At 49.3% G+C, this 18,912-nt stretch overlaps 2 protein-coding genes across 11 annotated transcripts in view; both read left to right on the top strand.

Annotated features, from left to right (window-relative positions):
* Positions 1-6,772, top strand: part of DIXDC1 (DIX domain containing 1) — a 47,471-nt gene extending 40,699 nt beyond the window's left edge. For 4 of the 8 annotated variants that reach the window (XM_063310937.1, XM_063310935.1, XM_063310939.1 and 1 more), the window contains exons 12-20: positions 468-521; positions 1,267-1,359; positions 1,439-1,510; positions 1,936-2,025; positions 2,129-2,290; positions 3,089-3,155; positions 4,007-4,115; positions 4,258-4,366; positions 4,747-6,772. In XM_063310937.1, coding sequence (XP_063167007.1) covers positions 468-521; positions 1,267-1,359; positions 1,439-1,510; positions 1,936-2,025; positions 2,129-2,290; positions 3,089-3,155; positions 4,007-4,115; positions 4,258-4,366; positions 4,747-4,827 — 837 coding nt within the window. In that variant the 3' untranslated portion in view covers positions 4,828-6,772. The remainder of the gene's footprint in view (positions 1-467; positions 522-1,266; positions 1,360-1,438; positions 1,511-1,935; positions 2,026-2,128; positions 2,291-3,088; positions 3,156-4,006; positions 4,116-4,257; positions 4,367-4,746) is intronic. The other 4 variants (XM_063310936.1, XM_063310940.1, XM_063310942.1 and 1 more) reach the window with 1 other exon arrangement.
* A 2,093-nt stretch (positions 6,773-8,865) lies between these two features.
* DLAT (dihydrolipoamide S-acetyltransferase) lies at positions 8,866-18,320 on the top strand. Of its 3 annotated transcripts, none has more exons than XM_063311469.1 (15): positions 8,866-9,226; positions 9,597-9,698; positions 9,992-10,116; positions 10,389-10,548; positions 11,042-11,168; positions 11,557-11,750; positions 12,265-12,400; positions 12,495-12,562; positions 13,261-13,377; positions 14,110-14,217; positions 14,926-15,041; positions 15,202-15,364; positions 15,529-15,665; positions 16,538-16,676; positions 17,355-18,320. In XM_063311469.1, exons 1-14 carry the CDS (start codon positions 8,969-8,971, stop codon positions 16,665-16,667), a joined length of 1,941 nt encoding a protein of 646 aa, XP_063167539.1. In that variant the 5' UTR covers positions 8,866-8,968; the 3' UTR covers positions 16,668-16,676; positions 17,355-18,320. The 3 variants fall into 3 exon arrangements, 2 of the variants coding, with proteins under 2 accessions (XP_063167539.1, XP_063167537.1); XR_010068485.1 differs by having other exon boundaries at positions 8,867-9,226; positions 16,538-16,737; XM_063311467.1 differs by having other exon boundaries at positions 8,867-9,226; positions 16,538-18,320.
* Positions 18,321-18,912: the final 592 nt, after the last annotated feature.

Below are 18,912 nucleotides of genomic sequence, written 5' to 3'. Positions count from 1 at the left end.
TGTGTCCTTTGGTCTGTCTGCCAGACCTGCTGATGGAGGGTGAGGGCTGCTTTGGCAGAAGATGGAGGGCATGGGGCACAGGAGAGGTCTTGCCAGGTGCAAGTCCAGGCATCTCCAGTGGGAGCAGGAGGGAGGCAGCTGGGGATTGCTAGCAAGCCTCAGTTTCCCAGATGAGCTCCTCCTGTGGAGCAGTGTTTCTCAACCTTGCAGCTTTATGATGGGTGGACTTCATGTCCCAGAATTCCTCAGCCAGCCATGGCTGGCTGGGGAATTCTGGGACATGAAGTCCACCCATCTTCGACCTGCCAAGGTTGAGAAACACTGCTGTGGGGGGCTTGGAAAGGGCAGTGTTGCCAATGTTGCTGGACAAGGGAGCAGAAAGGTGGGCCTAAGATCTGCGCCTGGAATCTTCGGCCTGGGTTTGCAAGCCGCGTTCCCCGCTCAGCGTTCAAATCTTGCTTGCGCAGGCTGATCTCCAGAGGAAAGTGGAAGAGCGGAATCGGCTTCTGGCGGAACACAAAGTAAGTTGGTCTTCCTCTCCTCCGGGGCCAAGGGAGGGTCTTGGGAGCCTGCTGCTTCCAGGTAACTGGGACATCCCTTCCTCCCAGCTTGCGGAGCTTCAGACTGGAGAGAGCTCCCCCCCAGGAGAGCCAGGCACAGGAAACCCCTTGGCAGCCTCGTACTCAACCTTCAGGGCTTTCGTGCAAAATCTGTCTTTTATGCCTTCTGTGTCGCAGGTTCTGCCCCCGGAACCCCCCCACCCCCAAAGATAGGTCTGGCTTCCCCCCAGCCATGTTCAAAGATGCTCTGAAGCCCTCTTCTTTTCCCAGGCCTGCATTAGAGGGGGGGTGGCGTGTTTGATCACCTTTTGATGGTTGCTTTTCGTATGGGGTTTGGTGAAGGGTTTTTTTTGGTTTGGCCTGTTTGCTTTTAATTGTATTTCATGATAGTTCTCACTATGCAGCATCAACATCAAATGTGTGAATTTCTAAAAGAAATAAGGAAATGCGATCACATCTGTCCCCTTTCACCCCAAACCACTTTCCCTTCAGCAGCACTGCCCGCTTCTGGTTGCCACACTCAAAACAGGTGATCTCCTGCCCTTCAGCTGGTGATCCCCCGTCCTGGGGTAGTTCCCCAACAGGAGGGCTGGTCAGCGAAGGACCCAGATGGCTCCTTCGCGCTGAGCTTGGCCCCAGACTCTTTGCTCCCTCCGAGCTGAGCTTCCTTGCTTGCTGATGGCTCCAATCCTCCCCCCCCTTGCAGAAAGAGTTAAGCCAGAAGGACAGGCACCTGCACCAACACCAGGCCAAGATGGAGGAAATGCTGCGCCAGCTCTCCGAGGCGGGCTATCAGCAGGTAGGGCTCCCCCCACCTCCCCGTTTCCCTCTCCTCCCTCCAGTGGTGCCCGCTGGCTGACCGGCATCTTCCCTCCTAGGCTGAGTTGGAACGAGAGCTGGAGCACAAGGAAGTTCTGCTCGCCCGCTGCCTGAAGAAGGACATGGAGGAGGTCGGTAGCCCTCTGGCACGCCCGAGTTTGCTTTGCGTCGGCCTCTAATTGTGCAGGGCACTAGAAAGGGGCAAGTCACGGGGCAGATCCCCTCCGTTTCCCTCTCGCCTTGCCCCTGAAAGGGCAGGTGTGCAGGCTGCGTGTTCACAAAGGAGGGTCGTATTTTGGATGACCGGGGAGAGGGGTGCTGCGTGATGGCGGTCTGGAAACCTGCCAGTTTGTAGGATGCCCCGAGGGGAATTGCAGGGGGCCTCGAAATCAGCCCTGCTCTGCTCAAAGCGTCCTTTGGGCCGCACTAGGCCACCCGCAGAGTGTGCTGATGGAGGACCCTGGGTCTGCCTGCCGCACGCAGCTTCCTAGCGAGGCTTGAGAATGGTGGCTGGGGGAGGGCCCTTGCCACCCAGGTTCCCCCCTCTCTTGCACAGCAGGTGATTGTGTACAGCAACCACAGCTGTCAGAGCAACGGCTCCCTCCAGACGGTGGGAAAAGGAACGGCTTCCGCGGCGCACAGAGGGGTATGTTCTGCTCCGGCCCCAAAGGATGGGGGTCCTTTCCCGGGGCTTGTGAACTTTCGGGGGTAGATAGAACCACCGCCTGCTTTCGGATCTCTCCTGGCAGACCAGCGACCTGCAGCTGGTGCGCGAGGCCCTGCGCAGTTTGCGGAACAGCTTCAGCGGCCATGACCCCCAGCACCACACCATCGACAGCCTGGAGCAGGGCATCTCCAGCCTCATGGAGAGGCTGCACCGCATGGAGATGCAGAAGCGGCAGGAGAAGAGGGTGAGAGGCCTCCTGGGGCCAGCTCGATGCGTTTCGGCCTTCCCACCCCTTGAGGAACTCGTAATTTCCCTTACGCGGGTTCCCAGAAGTGGCCCTCACTCTGGGCTTAGGTGGGCTACATGAGTGTCCTTGTGCTCTAGAGTCCTCTGCTATGGAGGTGGGCATAATGTCTGCTTGAATTGAAGCCTACACCTGTGTGGAGGGTCTGTCACATAGAGATAGTCCTCGACTTACGACCATTCACTTAACAACTGTTCAAAGTTACGATGGCGCTGGAAAAAGTGACTTGCAACCAGTCCTCGCGCTTAGGACTGTTGTAGCGTCCCCATGGTCACATGATGAAAATTCAGGCACTCGGCAATTGGCATGTATTTACAATGGTTACAGTGTCCCAGGCTCACGTGATCGCCATTTGCAACTTCCCAGCCGGCTCCCGACAAGCAAAATCAGTGGGGAACCATGTGATTTACTTAACGACCACGTGATTCGCTCAACCGCTGCAAAAAAGGTTGTAAAATTGGGCACGACTCACTTAATAGCTTCTAGGCTGCTCTGAAAGAGCTGAGTCTTGATTCAAGCCAAGTCATTGATTTGAGCAATGAGAACCAGTCCTTGGCGAGGCCTTGCGCACCTAAAATAGGAGCAGGGTTTCGTTTGCGTGGTTTCAAGGTGCCATCTTGACATTTTTGACCTCCTCCGGTACTTCTTGGGCTCAACTCAGGCCTGAACATCCTCTGAAAGACAACAGGGAAAGGATCCAAGGAGCCTGTCCCTAATCCGTCTGCTTTCCTTGTCCAGGTCCGAGGGAAGTCACCTGCAGGCCACGCAGTGAATGAATACCGGGAATCTTGGCCTTCCAATTCCAGTGAGTGCAATTCTGAGGCTCCCGTACTCCATTAGGAGGTGTCCTGCTCCAGGAGCCCAATAGGCAAGGCTACTGAGCGTCGCCACTTTTGGAAAACGGGGCAGACTTCCCTGCTCCCCTTGGCCAGCCAGCTGTGGTCCTCCCTCTCTCTTAAATCATGCATGCTTGCTTTTAGCAGCCTGCCTGGATCCTGTTATGAGCAGAAAGGGATCTCCCGCATCTCCGGTTGTTATTGCCTCCTGAACATCTAATAATAATAACAATAATAATTTAAATTTATATCCTGCCTGGCTTCCAGTGACTCTGGGCAGTTTACAAATGGTTAAAAAAAGTTTAGAAAGAAGGATACAACACAAAAGAATTTAAAAAATGTTTTTTTAATTTAAAAATAAGCAGGTAGCACTTGGCTATTCTGAGAGGGGGCTGCAAAGTGGCTTCCTGGGAATAAGCTGCCATCTAGTGGTCATGGGTGGGAGTGCAGCCTCTTGCTGCCACCGCCCCCCCATCACAAGCTAAGAATATTGGTTTCTATTCCCTTCTATTGGTATATTGGTTTCTTTCTAGCTCAGTCCTCCCCACTTTTTTTAAAAAGAAGCAACGTAAAAATCCACATCTTCTGCTTCCAATTCTCCCCAAAATTGCTCATTTCACAATCCCTTTTCCAGCTCAGATTGGAATTTCAAAATGTGGCAAGCCACAGAAATGAGAGCTGTTCTCTGATCGATCTCTTAGTCCCGGGAGAATAAATCCGGCCTGTTGGCTTAGGAAGGCTGCAGAAATGAAACAGGAGCCATCGGAAGAGAAGCGGCATCTTGCTGCCCTGTGGCTCAGTCTGTCTTCCTTTTTTGCAGAACTGCCTCATTCTCACAGCACCCCTGCCGTGAGCAGCAGTGCCTGCACCAAAGTCCTGTACTTTACGGATCGCTCCCTCACCCCGTTTATGGTCAGCATCCCAAAGAGGTAAGCCAGCAGGCCCTCAGCCCCAGGATCCCCTTCCTGGGACCCCGAATTGGCGCCTCCATGGGATTCCCTTCCCAGCACACAGGGTGCCATCCAGCGTGGTAGCCCGCCCTTCCTCTCCTCTTCCTCTCGTGCTTTGCAGATTAGGGGAGGTGACGCTACGGGACTTCAAAGCAGCTATTGATCGGGATGGAACACACCGGTACCACTTCAAAGCCCTGGATCCAGAGTTTGGCACAGTCAAAGAGGAGGTGAGGGGGCACTTTGGACCAGCACCTCCTAGTCAGGCTGTGGAAGTTGCCCTACTGGGGTGGAAAGTGTGTGTGTGTGTGTGTGTGTGTGTTCACATGCATGTGTGAACATGAAGAATCATACCCTGCAGCACTGAAAAACAAGAACTTACCAGTAAGCTAGAAAAGTGGGCCAGCTCCAGTGCTGAGTTTGGAATCAACTTTTATCATGTTAAGAGTGAGATTGTGTTTCTCAAGAGTTGTGCCGACAGCCCTAACGCCTGTCCTGGAGAGGCTTAAGGAGAGATTTCAGGCCAGTTCCCAATCAGAGATGGGTGGCCTTGGGCTGCTCCGAGGAATGTTCTTGTTGACCAAGGTCCTTCTCTGTGCTCTTCCTGTAGGTTTTCCATGATGATGATCTTATTCCCGGGTGGGAGGGAAAGATTGTGGCGTGGGTGGAAGAGGACCATGGGGAGAACTAAAACCCTCACTGTCTGCTGCTGGACGTGCCAGATGCTGACCAAAAAAAACTACGTGTGATTCAAACTGCCAAATGAAGGAACAGGGATGAACTTTCGCTTTGAGCAAGGATGCCCAGCACATTACAGCCAAATACTGTCTCATTCAACAGTCCCAATGCACCCCTTCTGTATTTAGCCAGGGATGGTCCTAAAAGATGTGATTCTTTGCTGCTCCATCCTGCCGCTTTTGAGAATCTGGAGAAGTTCAGTTGGCAACGGACGGTATTTCAAGATTTGCACGTTTGCAATGATGGCCAAAACTAGACACTGTTTTCCAGCGCTGATGTAGCGCTTGCCAGCAATTTTTTTCCAAGGAACTCTGTGCCCAGGACCCTCTCCTGCAACATCAGGCACCAGCAGGATCTCCTCCAGAGGACAAATGACTTGTGGTCTAGATCAGAGAGGATCTACTTGACCGTATTGTATTGGAGGGGGCAGGATGATTACTTTTGCTTTTATTGTTTTGCATTCTGGTCTTGAAACTGCTGTTACTTTATTTGAGGGTGTGAAAAAGATTGTTACCCTTTGCTTTAGTGCCCATGTTCCCCTTCTGGTTTTGCACTGGGAAAAAGACCCCAAGGTCCACATCTCTGCTTTCCCAGGGACCAATTGGCACAACGCAATCTTCTCTGTCCTCCTTTCCCTCTGGATGCAGTTTGATTAATCATCACCACCAGCATCGGGGGGAAGGCAGACGTCTTGGTTTTCTATAGCTTGGTTTGAATCCATGACACTGATTTTTCCGCCTAGTAGCTAATTTTCTTTTCCTGTCAGCCTTATCAACCAAGATGGATAGCTAAGAGGTGTCGCGTATGTTTTCAGATAAACTTCCACCAGGGCATTACAACAGGATTTCTGGAAGGTCTGTCAGCAGAAAGAGGGCAAAACCCCAGCCCTTCTTTATAGTCTGGTCTGAAGCTGTTGCACACAACACCAGCAATTGTGGGGTGGTGTTTTCCTATTGCCCTGCTGGCTCTTCTGCTTACAGAAAATAAGTCATCTGCCTTGCTTGCCTCAAGCAAACAAGAATTTTAATTTTGCCTGCCGGTGTTCAACCCACCACCTTTTTGTGGTGTGCAAAATTGGTGGTTCAGCCTCGGGAATCAGCCAGATGGTGATCTTAGCTACTCCTGGATCTGTAAGCAGAGTGTTGCACCAGCCGGACCTCAGACACAAACAGTCCAGACACACATACTTTGTGCATAACTAGAGTTTGTACAGAGATTGCAGATACTCGATCCAGCAGAGTAAATTATTGTTAGCTCTGTAGGAGAAGCACGCCTGGACAGATCGTTTGGGGAAAATATTTGGATACACGGAGTGTTTGCAATTATTCTGTACAAGCCTCAGTTAGTTCCTTATAAGCCAGTCAGTAGACCAAAGTCATCACAAGCTTAGAGTCACATACATAGGCGGCTGTAAGAGGCTATGATGATGTCATGTGTGTGACGTCACCCGCCCACCCCATGCAGAAGCGCATGACAATAACTCCTTCGACAACTCCTGTTTTTGTGCTCTAAAATGCTGAATTAGGAATGGGGAAGTATCCTGTTTGCACACCCTTGGCCCTGCTTTGATGAACAGCCAGCGGGGTCCAGAGAAACCCAGCATTTGCCTTAGGCACCCCAGAATGTGGTCGAATCGGTTGCTTTGCTGCCAACTTTCCTAACATTGCAGCGCCAGGCTCCAAAGCCTGCGTGGCTGCTAGTGCGCACCGGCTATCTGAATGAACGTCCGCCTGTCCAGCAGTCTGTCGTTTTTGTGGGAGGCTGAAAGTGGGAAAGAAATGGTGTCTTTGATCATTTTATAGATTTGAACATATCCTTTTGGTAAACTTGTTCCTGTTTCTTGGAATTATTTTGTATTGGTTTACATTGTTGTTGAACAAGGACAGTGTATATTTTTATACCAGTGTGAGTGCTTTTTTTCTGTATATTTCTGCATATTGTATTTTCTCCATTTTTCTAGGAAAGGCAAAAAGGCTTTATATGGGCTTCCTGTTAATGCTGACGCATGTGGCTCCCATAATTAGCTTTATTTTGTTATGAAGGTACATTAAGTCCCCAGTGATTTTCTGTTTTGCCTGTTTGTTGGAGAGACAAGATTTATGTGGTGTTTGTCCTGCTGTGTCCTCTGTATACAGAAGGAGCAGGAGGGCCTTTTGAATGCCTCTGTTAGACTCTGTCTGCAGCTGCCATTCGAGTCCAATCCTTGCAATTCAAAATAGGAACTTTAAAGCTGGCTTTTGAGAGAAGCAGTTTATCAGTGGGTAGGGGATGTCATTCCAGAAAAAAATACCTTTTTGTGACTGGTTTTGCTGTTGCATGAATTTAGTGGCTTGCAGAGAGGTAGCATGAGTTGTTGTTACTTTAAAGAAAAAGTTTATTTCCACTAGAGATGTGCTTTAAGGTCAAAATTGTACATTTTTTAAAATAACCTATTTTATTTAAACTTAAATTGCATTAGTACTTCCTTGTCCCATGGGCTTATCTGCCAGAAATGGGAAAAGGGGGGGGGGAGAATTGGAAAGGTATTTTATGACCAAATTTGCATCTTTTATTTCCATAAAACTGAACTCATTTTCTTTAAACTCAGAATCTCTGAACTTTGTTCCTGAAATAAGATAAACAGTGTTGCGTTACTGGTTTCAGCATCATTTGCTCTCCCTTGGCATGATCCCCAGCCTGTTTGCTCTTGAGCTGAGCGGGAGTGGAGTGCATCCTAATCCTGGGACCAAACTGGTTGAGAATTACGGGATTTTTACCCAGCAGGAGAGCAATAGTAGCAAGTTTGCCTTCCAGCCTCAAGCTCACTGGAACATGGGGGGGGACGGAGGGAGGGAGGGAGGGACCAACCGCCCTAAGATTGCTCTCCTATTGCAGTTAACACTCACTCCCCCTTGTGCCTTTTTTGTTTTGTTTTGATTGTTTATATACACACAGACACACAGAGTACATACATAGCTTTAATTAATGGTATGCCGCCAGAGTCACTCTGTGTAAGATGGGCGGCCATATAAATTTGATAAACACATCTGGAAGCCAAACGGTTTGGGAAGCCCACAGAGGGGAACCAAAGAAAAGGGGCATAGCACTCTACCCCAATGTTTCTCAACCGTGGCAACTTTAAGATATGTGGACTTCCAGCTCCCAGAATTCCCCATGCTGGCTGGGGAATTCTGGGAGCTGAAGTACAGACATCTGAAAGTTGCCTAGGGTGGGAAACACTGCTCTAGCCTTTCCAGCACCTACTTCAACTACAGTTCCCAGAATCCTTTGGGCAAAGCCCTAACCACTGGTTCTAGGACAAAAATTCCCCAGGTGGCTGAAAAATACACAATAAACGGGAGCAAAATGAATCATTTGTGGGTGTGGAGGCTAATGCTTTTGGGTTGTAAAGGGGGATACCACTGTTGCATTTATCTGCGTGTTTCTCAGGGCTGTCCAACTTGCCAAAGCTGCTCCGGGTAGCTGACAGTGAGCTAGGCAAGCACGGAAGCCAAGGATCCAGAAGCAAAATGCAACAAACGGGGAGCAGAAAACTAACAGCAGCCAGGGTCAACCATTGCATTTTCCATTCAGGAGTTTTCATTTCCAACCCTGGGCTCGTTACGCAGCTCCGGGGCGGGGGGGAAGCGGGGCGCAGAGCCCGCCGTGCAGAGCCCCCCCCTTCTTCGCGGGGACGGGCGGAGCGCCGGGTTGCATCCGCACTTCGGTTCAGCCCAAGCCGGGAAAGAGCCGCTGCGCCCCGTTTGGGGGGGAACGAGCCCACCCGAGCTCAGCCCTCCGCCCCCCCAGCCGCCGGCACGGACGGAGCCCCACCGCGACCCGCGCGCGCGCCCTCCGCAAAGGCAGCCCCGGCCGGGGAAGAAGCCACGTGAGGGCCTGGGGAACAGCGCATGCGCAGCCGGGGAGGTCGCCTCGGGTCAGGCCGCGCCGGGCGAGGCCCCGCCCCCGCGCGGCTTGACGGCCCTTTTGCGGCCCCGTCGTGCGACGCCCCGCCGCACGGCGCTGCCCGCCAGCGGGGAGAAGGGAGGTCACTCGCCCGCCCCAACCGGGACCCTTCGCTGCCTTCCTGCTGCTCTGCCGCCGCTCAGCCCGAGATGTGGCGCGTGCTGGCCAGGCGCGTGCTGGCGTCGCAGGGCGCGGCCCCGCGGGGGGCCCGACTGCCGGGGGCGAGCGCGGAGGGGCCTCCGCGGCCTCGGAGGGGCCGCGCCTGGGGCAGCTGGGCCGCGGCCGCCGCCCCCTCCTCCTGGGGGCCCCGTGGAGGAGGAGGAGGGGGCGCCCCGCTGCTGCGCCCCCGCGCCCGGCCGCCCGCGCCCCCCCGCCGCCACTGGTGCAGCCACCCGCCCCACGAGAAGGTGAGGGGCGACGGTCCCCGCCTCCTGCCCGCTTTCCGCCGGCGGGCGTCTTCCCGGCTTCCTCTGCTGACGGGGCCTGGATGGGGGGGCGCCACGCGTGGCTTTTGGCCATCCGCCCCCGAAGGAGCGCTTTCCGCCTGCGGCCCCTCCCGACGCCCCCGACCGTCCGTCGCCCTGCCCGGTGCCTGCGCTGGGGCGTCCCGAGCCTCCTGGTTTTTGTGCCTGGTCGCTTCTCCCTTCTCTTCCCTCCAGGAGCTAAAGCTGCTTCGTGCAAGGAGGGCCGGAGGAGGACGCGACCCGGAGGTCCTGCAGCGGATGCAGCAGGTCCTCTGGGCGGGAAGGGCCTGTCTCATTCCTTGCTCCTTCGCAGGTGCCTTTGCCTGCCCTCTCCCCTACAATGCAGATGGGGACAATTGCTCGCTGGGAGAAGAAAGAAGGGGACAAGATCAGCGAGGGAGACCTGATTGCGGAGGTACTTCGGGAACGGCAGAACCTGGAGCTTTCAAGCCAGCCGGATGAGCTGGGTTTGAATTCGGCCCTCGGTCACCTTCTTGATGGAAGAGCATCGATAGTGCCATTTTATTGATTGGGTTCTGAATCAGCTTTCAGTTTAGCAGCCTTGGGGAGGAGAGCCCATTTTTTACTTTCCTGATGCTGTTGGTGGCTGAAATGGGAGGTAGAGCTTGAATTGGTCTTGGCCAGGTTTGGCCAGGAATGCTGAGTTGTGAAACACGATTCAAGGGGACTGCTGTGTGTGTCTTAAAGGTGGAGACCGACAAAGCAACGGTGGGGTTCGAGAGCCTGGAAGAATGCTACCTGGCCAAGATCCTGGTGCCTGAAGGAACACGTGATGTTCCAGTAGGATCCATAATCTGCATCACTGTGGACAAGTGAGTCAAGCTGTGAATATCTTCCGCTCCCTTCGTTTTTCTTTCTCTCCTGTAGCGGTTTGGTCAGATTATTCCGATTTAGAATAACCTCCCCTTTAAAGATGCCCATCTTTCTATCGATTTCATATTCTTTTTCAACAGCAAAATGTTTCCTGGGCCTTGTGTGGCCTTGCCTCCCACCTTCTAGGTTTAAGGCTTGAGTGGGTTCCTGGTTGCAACGTCAGGGCTATGTCATCCCTTTATGTCAGCTTAAGGTTCCTTCCTTCTTTTAGGCCTGAACTTATCGATGCCTTTAAGGATTATACTTTGGATTCGGCAGCCGCTGCCCCGTCACCCTCAGCACCGCCCCCGCCTCCTCCGGCCACTCCCCCAGCACCAGCGACTCAGCCATCCGCACAAGCTCCAGGCAGCTCCTATCCTCCCCATATGCAGGTACGACGCAGATCCCGGTTTTTACTCTGTTCTCTCCCACTCTCCTTATGGTACGTTTTTATTTCCCTTCTAGCTTTAGACCCGTTGCTACACTTCGGACTCAGTGCCAGCCAGGAGCCTCATTTGTGAGGGAGGAGGAGAGCAAATGAGCCGTTTTGCTGTGACTCTGAAAGCCTGGTGGGAACAGAGAACGGGAGGCTCCTGTCCAGGCATGGACGGAACTAGCAGTATCTGTTGAACGACTTTGATTCCTGCTGTAAAAACAGAAACTCGGAATTCAGTTGTGCTGGTTACACGATTAGAATGTTCCCTTGTAAGACGCTCACGTCTCTTTCTCATCTCCAGAGGAACTTTCTGCTCAGTTAAATGCCCACAGTGCATTTTATCTCTTAGTTGGGCTTTTTTTACAGGTGCAAGAAGGGCAGATACTGGGTGGTAGTGCTGGATTTTAAAACACACAACAAGAAAGCTGCTGCATTTTCCACTCTCCTAGATCCTTCTTCCTGCCCTCTCTCCTACGATGACAATGGGCACCGTTCAGAGGTGGGAAAAGAAGGTTGGCGAAAAACTGAGCGAAGGGGATTTGTTGGCAGAAATTGAGACGGACAAAGCGACAATAGGTGAGAATTTCTCCATGCTGGGCAACCAGATCTTCCAGGGAGGCTTTGCTGTTTGCCTTTCTTAAAGGGCAGGCAACATGGACAAGATCCCCCTTTCCACCCCTTTTTACAACATTAGCCAACACTGCGCTGGATTATACTTCCATAGCAGTATTTGAAACACTCTTCACCTGCCTTGCAGGGTTAGATACTTGCCAAAAAAAAGGTTCCGGAGTGTTTTTCACTTGTGGACGGCACCTCCAAATTTCCTAATTTAATGGATGGTTTGTCAATGATCATATTTGCTGGAAGGTCTGACTTGGTGCAGAGCAGACTTATTCCATCTCCAAGATTGGTTTAAGCAGTTCCTTTCTTCCCCAGACTGTTTATTTCTTTCTCTTCTTTTAAGGCTTTGAAGTGCAAGAAGAAGGTTACTTAGCGAAGATCTTGATACCAGAAGGCACCAGAGATGTCCCCTTGGGAACTGCACTCTGCATCATTGTAGAGAAGGAGTCTGACATTCCTGCTTTCGCGGACTATAGAGATGCTGGGATGGCTGATATCAAGCCTCCAGTGTCGCCACTGCCGCTGCCACCAAGCCCTGTACGTACAGCCCCCAGAAGGCTACATCAGGGGGGAGAGCAGGGGGGGGGTCGCCAAGTTGATTTCTCGGAGCCCCAAAGACATTCCAGCTTTAGTTCCTCTTGTGCAAGAGGCTTTCTTAGCTGGAAGTGACCGCTAGTCGTTAGCAAGGGAAGTGCAGGACTGTCTGTACACAATCCTCTTTCTAAAACTGCCAAATAAAAAGGCTACCTGTCAGATTAAAGAAAACATTCATAGAGGGGGCGTTGAGGCTTCTATTGGGTGGCAAAGAGGCTTTTTGAATGTTTAGGCTGAACAAGCAGACTTTCGTGGCCTGCTCCCATTCGCACTCTGAGTTCTGGCTATGTTTGTGTGAACACAGTTCTGCAAGGCTGTTGTGTATTGGACTAAAGAGGACTAATGCCGCATCCCAGGCATACATCCAGAGTGCAGCAGAGTCAAATAAGTTCTGGGATGGTGGGGACCTTCCAAAACAGCCCATCTTGCAAACTCCTGTCTTCTTCCTCTTCTCAAGACGGCTGTGCCATCTGCCTCATCCCAGGCTGTGGTCCCTCCAGTCAAGACTCCTGCGCATAAAGGGAGAATCTTCGTGAGCCCTCTAGCAAAGAAATTAGCAGCAGAGAAAGGAATCGATCTGTCGCAGGTGAAAGGTGAGCGATGTCTTTCCTGAGGCCTTGTCAGCCGTCCTCTAAAATGGTTTAGTCACCTGTTGCATGAGAGGCTTTTCCTTGCACGTCTCACCAGGTACGGGACCAGACGGACGGATCACGAAGAAGGACATTGACTCATTTGTGCCATCTAAAGTTGCCCCAGTGAGTAGCACGTTGGTTGTTCTGACCTCAGTGTTCAGCGGGAGCTTATCCACAGAGTGTTACCTGAGCTAGGTAGGATCTGATTCAGGGAAGCTTCATTCTTGGGGCGTGTTGGAGAATCCAGCAGTGGTTCCACCTCCTGTCTTAAGCTGGTGTTCTTTCAGAGAACCTTCCCTAGGAACGTGATGCAAACATAATCTTTCCCCTGACTTTCCAAGTGGAGCCAGGTGGAATTATATACTAGTAAATCTGCCAAGCATTTGCTTGTTGTATCTCCACTACCTAGCCTTTTTATGAGAAGGGGTGAAGGTCTGCAAGCTGTAGGGCAAGATCTGGCTAGAGCAAAAGTCAGCGCCAGTGTTTTCACTATCATCGCCGGTTGTGATGCCTTTTTGGCTTCCCCCTTCCTTAAATCTCCCGAGTTCCTTTTCTTTCTTCTTTTTTTTTCAACCCTACTGAGTTTCTTCTGCTGAAAACTTGCTTTCAAGCATGCTAATGGGCTATAGAGGATTGGATGAAGCAAAGGAAAGAGCTGGAAGCATCTTGTAAACTTGAGAAAATTAACAGCGAGGAAGCAGCCAGGGGCCTTTGGTACAGCTCTAAAACTCTCCTGGAATAACGTGGAGAATCCTAAGCTCTCCCTCCGTTCTGCCAGCCAGCCCTTTGGCTTCTTCATCGGTGTGCTTGTATTCCCACAGGCCCGGGCAGCAGATGCAGTTCCTCTGGCTGCACCCGCTCCTCCAGCTGCACGAGCAGTGGCTGCGTCTGTCCCCATAGGTGTCTTTACTGATATTCCCATTAGCAATATTCGCAAGGTAAGTCACAGCCCTTGGCTCTTCTCAAGTCGTAGGTAGGCAGGTACATGTGGCTTTGAGTCAGTGTTGACTCCTGGTGAGTGCCTGGACAAGTCCCTGCAGTTTTCTTGGCAAGGTTTCAGAAGTGGTTTGCCATTGCCTCCTTCCTAGGACTGAGAGAGAGTGACTGGCCCAGGGTCACTCAGCTGGCTTTGTGCCCAAGGTGGGATTAGAACTCAGGGTCTCCTGGTTTCTAGCCCAGTGCCTTAACCATGACATCGAACTGTTGCTTCCTTGGTTGATGACAGTCCTTTTAACTGAGACCCACGAAGGGGCTCTGGGATCACTGCTCTTCAGTCCTCGCAGAGGGCAAGGGCTGGGTTAACACAGGAAGGTTTTAACTTGGGGAATTTCCAAGGGCTTCCTTTGGAATTGCTAAGGGGAGGGAAATTATTATAATCAGACAGCCCCCCCCTTCTTGGTCATTTGCATTCAGAATGTTAATCAGGCCTAAAGAGGACAGAGAAAGCAGAAATAAGAATTAGCCTGAAGTGATTAGACAAAGCTGAGATCAGATACCAGGTATTTGGAGGTAAATCTTGACTGATAGTTGGGAGTTAGCTTTTCTGGGCATTTAAAAAGAATGCTGCATTAAGGCTCCCAGCTCTGCTTTAAGAGAAGAGTGTAAAAGCTGTTGACTTCATTTTAGGTAATGTTAGCTGCTTATGCGAATCCTGCTGTCTCTGCTCACAGGTGATTGCCCAGCGTTTGATGCAGTCTAAGCAGACGATACCTCACTATTACCTCTCTATTGATATAGACATGGGAGAAATAGTGGCACTGAGAAAGCAACTCAACCAGGTAACGTGCTGCGTGGAGAGGCGTGCTTTGGCTTGTCGAGAGATCAACAAATGGCTGTTCCTTGGTCTGCCTGAAAATAAGCCGGCTTACGTAGCAGCCTGGATGCTTATATGCCTCTAACTCTCCCTCCCTCCAAATAGCTAGCTGTGGATATTCCCACAGGTTTGCATTTCTAGGAATCTGTCGTCTGAGACTTGGAGAGTGTCAGGGAAAGATAATACATTCACGGCTAATTCCGTAGGAAGACGTAAGTTTTACAGTTAGAAGCAAGGGCAAGAAACACTTACAAATGGTGGTAAATCAGATTAAGCCCTCTGGCCTTAAGAGTAGAACAAAACCATTCCTTTCTTGGAACCCGGCTTTGAGAAAAATGTGCGTATTCAGTTTGGAAAGCACGGGAACAGGGAGATGGGGATGAAATGCCATAGCTTTCTCAGCCAGGTAATTCTGGTTGCCTAATCACAATTATTGTACTTCGGGTGGCAATACGATTATGTACATCTGGCTGTTGGTTTTCTTGAACTGGGTGCCTTCCAGATGTGTGGACTTCAATTCCCAAAATTCCTGAGGCAGCTGGGACATTGCTGAAAATCCTGGGGGTTGAACTCTGTTTCTGGAGGTTCCCCAGTTTGGGGAGAGAAGTTCTTTGGTGACTTCGCTAATTGATCAATTTGACCAGTGTTCCTTCCCTTGGCTGTTCCTATGCAGGAGATGCCACAGAATACCAAGCTTTCTGTCAATGACTTCATTATTAAAGCTTCAGCTCTGGCTTGTTTAAAGGTGCCTGAAGCAAATTCTTCGTGGTTGGACACCGTCATTAGGCAGTAAGTGCACAGATGGCCCAGACTGGGGTGAAGGTTTGGCTCCTTCCCCATAGAAGGCCAGTTGGAAGGCTCTCCCAAGAAGCATCCTGCAGCATTTATTCAACCTGGTTTTGTGAGTGTTTGTGGATTCTTGTAGATGGACGCCCTTTCTGTCTTTCAGAAATCACGTAGTTGATGTAAGTGTTGCGGTCAGTACTCCGGCAGGTCTTATAACACCGATCGTGTTTAATGCGCACACAAAGGGGTTGGCTTCCATTAATCAAGACATTGTAACATTAGCGAGCAAAGCGCGGGAAGGCAAGCTTCAGCCCCGCGAGTTCCAGGTGAGGGGCCTTCCTGAAACTCTCCCTGCGTTTCGGTGTCTCAAAGGAAATGTTCTGTGGACTTGGTTGTGATGATGTTTTTCAGGATGATGCTTTTTCCTTTTCCAGTTTGCAGCACGCAATGCAGTGATTAAAACAGCCTTAAGGTGTGTGTTTCTTTACAGGGAGGAACCTTTACAGTCTCAAATTTAGGAATGTATGGCATTAAGAATTTTTCAGCCATAATCAACCCACCGCAGGCTTGTATTTTGGCAGTTGGTGCATCTGAGAAAAGGCTGGTCCCAGCAGATAATGAAAAAGGGTAAATACTTGTTTTAAAAAATATTTCAGTGGAAAGCCGGCATCTGATGAAAAGGGAGATGTTTCTTATTTTGCGAATGAGAAAATACTAAAGATAATAAGCAGCTTCTTTGCTAATTATAGCTTGCATTTCATACTTAAGAGCTTTTTTTTGTCCGGCTCCAGTTGTGGAAGGCACTGATGTTTAAATGAATAATGAATTAAGACCAGAGATAGGAAAATGTCAGGCTTGTGAAATCAGGTTAGGTTTTTATGAAACCTCAGCTCAAGCATAAAGGAATGTACCATATTCAAAATAGTGTGCCAAACATTTCAACTCTGAAATATTCTTGAATTTGAAACCGCTGTTACAACCTGACCTGAAGTGTTCTGAGCTTAAAACAGCCATTTCAAACCTAGAACATTTCTGGAAAGTCTGTGTGAATTCAAAAACTTTGCCTGCCTTTAATTAGAAGAGATAATACTCCCTTTTATTATTGCTACTATTAAGACAGGTGGCTGATATGAATGCAGGTTCGTTTAAAAATAAGTAAAATAATGAATGGTAATTGGTTGGCTGAGGTGGGAAGTGTACACACAGATTTGGGCTTTTTTAGTAATATTTGTTTTAAATATGTTGATGTTTATGTCATTGATTAAATAGGGAGCAGAGAAGCATGGCACCAAATCAGCCAAGCTTAGAAATAGTGGACTTAATAGGAACAAAATGAAATCAGTTCAAAGGATAAATGCTCTTTATCAGGGAAATATGAATTATTTATTTTCAGGATGCTGGAAGTGTCTTGTTGTTCTACTTTTTGAAAACAAATGTCAGTCCAATTTTGCCTTTCTGGGAAGGAAAAGCTTTTAAGGCCTTTTTCCCTCTCCCCCCAGGTTTGATGTGGCCAGCGTCATGTCTGTGACACTCAGCTGTGACCACCGTGTTGTGGATGGAGCAGTTGGAGCCCAGTGGCTGGCAGAGTTCAAGAAGTTCCTGGAAAAGCCGGCCATGATGCTGCTATAATTTCTCAAGGCAACTAGGACTTTGGCGACCTAATCACTTCATTCTAAAGAAGCTATTTATATATCTAAGGGTTAGACTTTTAAAGAAATGTTTCCTTCTTTATTTTTGGAAAAAAGTCTCTTAAGTCAAGCTACAAACAGTGGCTGGTAATTTCTATTGCCAGTTGTAGAGATTTAAATCTTCTGCAGGTGGCCTTCTGCAGCCAAGTACACCTATGCTGTATTGTACACAGTGGATGTATTTGCAGACTTTCCCCAGTTGTTGAAAATCATGCAGATGTGCTTCTGATCACGATGTTGCTGGGTATCACAGCCTCCCTCCACCTAGATGGCTCATTCTCCCTTTTCGGTAAACCAGGGATTTGAGATTGAGAGCAAAGAAAAGAAAACATGAGCCATAGATATGTGACCGTTTAAAATTTCAGCAGAAAAAAAATTGATCCTGGGTGTGTTCGCTTAGCTACTGCAAAAAAAAAAAAGTATCACCCAGATGGAATAGAGCAGCTGACCTTCCAGCATTGCGAGATTCAGCTGTTAAGACTTTCTAGCAACAGGACTCTGTAGCGTGCTGCAGTAGAAAATAGACATTTCAGTCAGACCACCTAAACCGAGCAGCAGTGTTTGAAATCCTTCTGATGATTTGCCTTGTGTGAGTTTCCATAATTGTGTTGTTTTGCTTCCTTTCTAGGTCAGTAAATGCTGTTTTACTCCAAGCAGAAGTCATTTGTTAAGGGAACTGGTGAAACTGGGTTCAATTAAAGATAGGCAACATACGGACTCGTTACAGACCCTACCGTAGGTCCATCCTTGCCCTTCTTAATGGTCTGGCCTAGGCAGTCTGGGACTGTCCTCTCACTGAAAGGATTGTGAGGGCACATTTCCATCATTTACGCAAAGATTGTGTGCAGGAATGTGAAAAATCTTTCTTTTCTAACAAGTTTGAGGGTGTGCTTTTGTGAAATGTCTCATCCCGTATGTGAAACTGCTGTTTCGAGTGCAAAATGGGCTGTCTTAAGCTTGAAACACTCCAGAAATTCTGAAAATTAGACCATATCGCAGCTGCACCCTGTCTTCAGCAGTCTTGCATTTGAAATGGGGCATCTGGCTCAGAATAGCTGAAATGAAACATTTTGCACACCTCTAATCGTGTGAAAGAAGGAAAACCCTGATGGCTTGTGACCACTGGCCCGACCAGATGTGAATTCATTGTGTTGAGTTCCCCTGAAATCAGTGGGACAGTTAGGCACAACTGTTTCAAATTCAAAGGAATTGCAATTACCTTCTGCAGGATCTGGCTGCTGTTCTGGAACAGCTTTGCTTTCTTGTCCATCCCGGGCTCAAAAGAAACAGAATTTCATCAGTCGTGTAAATATGTAAAAACCTTTGCTGGAAATAAGATTTCTTTGAAACAGTGCCCAGCCATGTTTATAATTGTGCCCAAGGTGCAGAGAGGCACTAATGGGAGGCGCTTCTTTTGCTTTCCAGTTTTAGATGGTGGATCATGTAACTGCTAAGTGGGGAGATCTGAACGGCCAAGCAACCAATACACCCCGTGTTACTCTGTACCGTCAGCACTTCATTGTCTCTTGCCAACTTCCGCTACCAAATCCACTACAAATATATACGTACAATTAAATATTTTTCTGAGAACGAATTTGTTGATTTGGTTGTAATTCAACCTTTTGGTAAGAAAAGTTGTGGTTAAGAAGTCTTAATTGGTTACGGATTGGCTTGCTAAGCCAGCTGAATTCCATTAAAAGGTTGATGTTCATTTGACTGCTCCTCCTTTTCCCGGCTGCTCCTTTTTTGCTTAGCTGTATGTGGATATTGGGTACGTTATTTTTTTTGGGGGGGGGAAGTTGGATAAATGCCATTATTCTGTCAAGCGTAGGAAGATACTTGGCATCTCAGTTCTGGAAGGCCGTGCTGCTAACTGTGGAGTCATTTGGAATGTTTTTAGCTGTTTTTAAATCCAAGTGAACTCAAAGCTAGGAAAATCTGTGTTCCTTTGTAATATGCCGAAATGCGAATGAACCTTTTGTAAGGAGCCACGTCCTTTCAGGAGTGTCTGCGGGGTACAGTCAAAAAAGTCCATGTGGCAGCTACAATAGTGTGATCAAAGTTGTGCCCATTTTTATGTGATGCACAGCTTCGATTATACAGTCGCAGCTGCAGTCTTTTGTCCACACCTTGCTGATACCGCTGATTCCTTTCAAGTATTCTGTAAATATTGAAGGCCTACTTAC

The sequence above is a fragment of the Candoia aspera genome, chromosome 9 (genome assembly GCF_035149785.1).
Source record: "Candoia aspera isolate rCanAsp1 chromosome 9, rCanAsp1.hap2, whole genome shotgun sequence".
NCBI classification, from domain to species: domain Eukaryota; kingdom Metazoa; phylum Chordata; class Lepidosauria; order Squamata; family Boidae; genus Candoia; species Candoia aspera.
The sequence above is the reverse complement of the archived record's forward strand: the minus strand, read 5'-3'. Positions and strand labels throughout refer to the sequence as shown.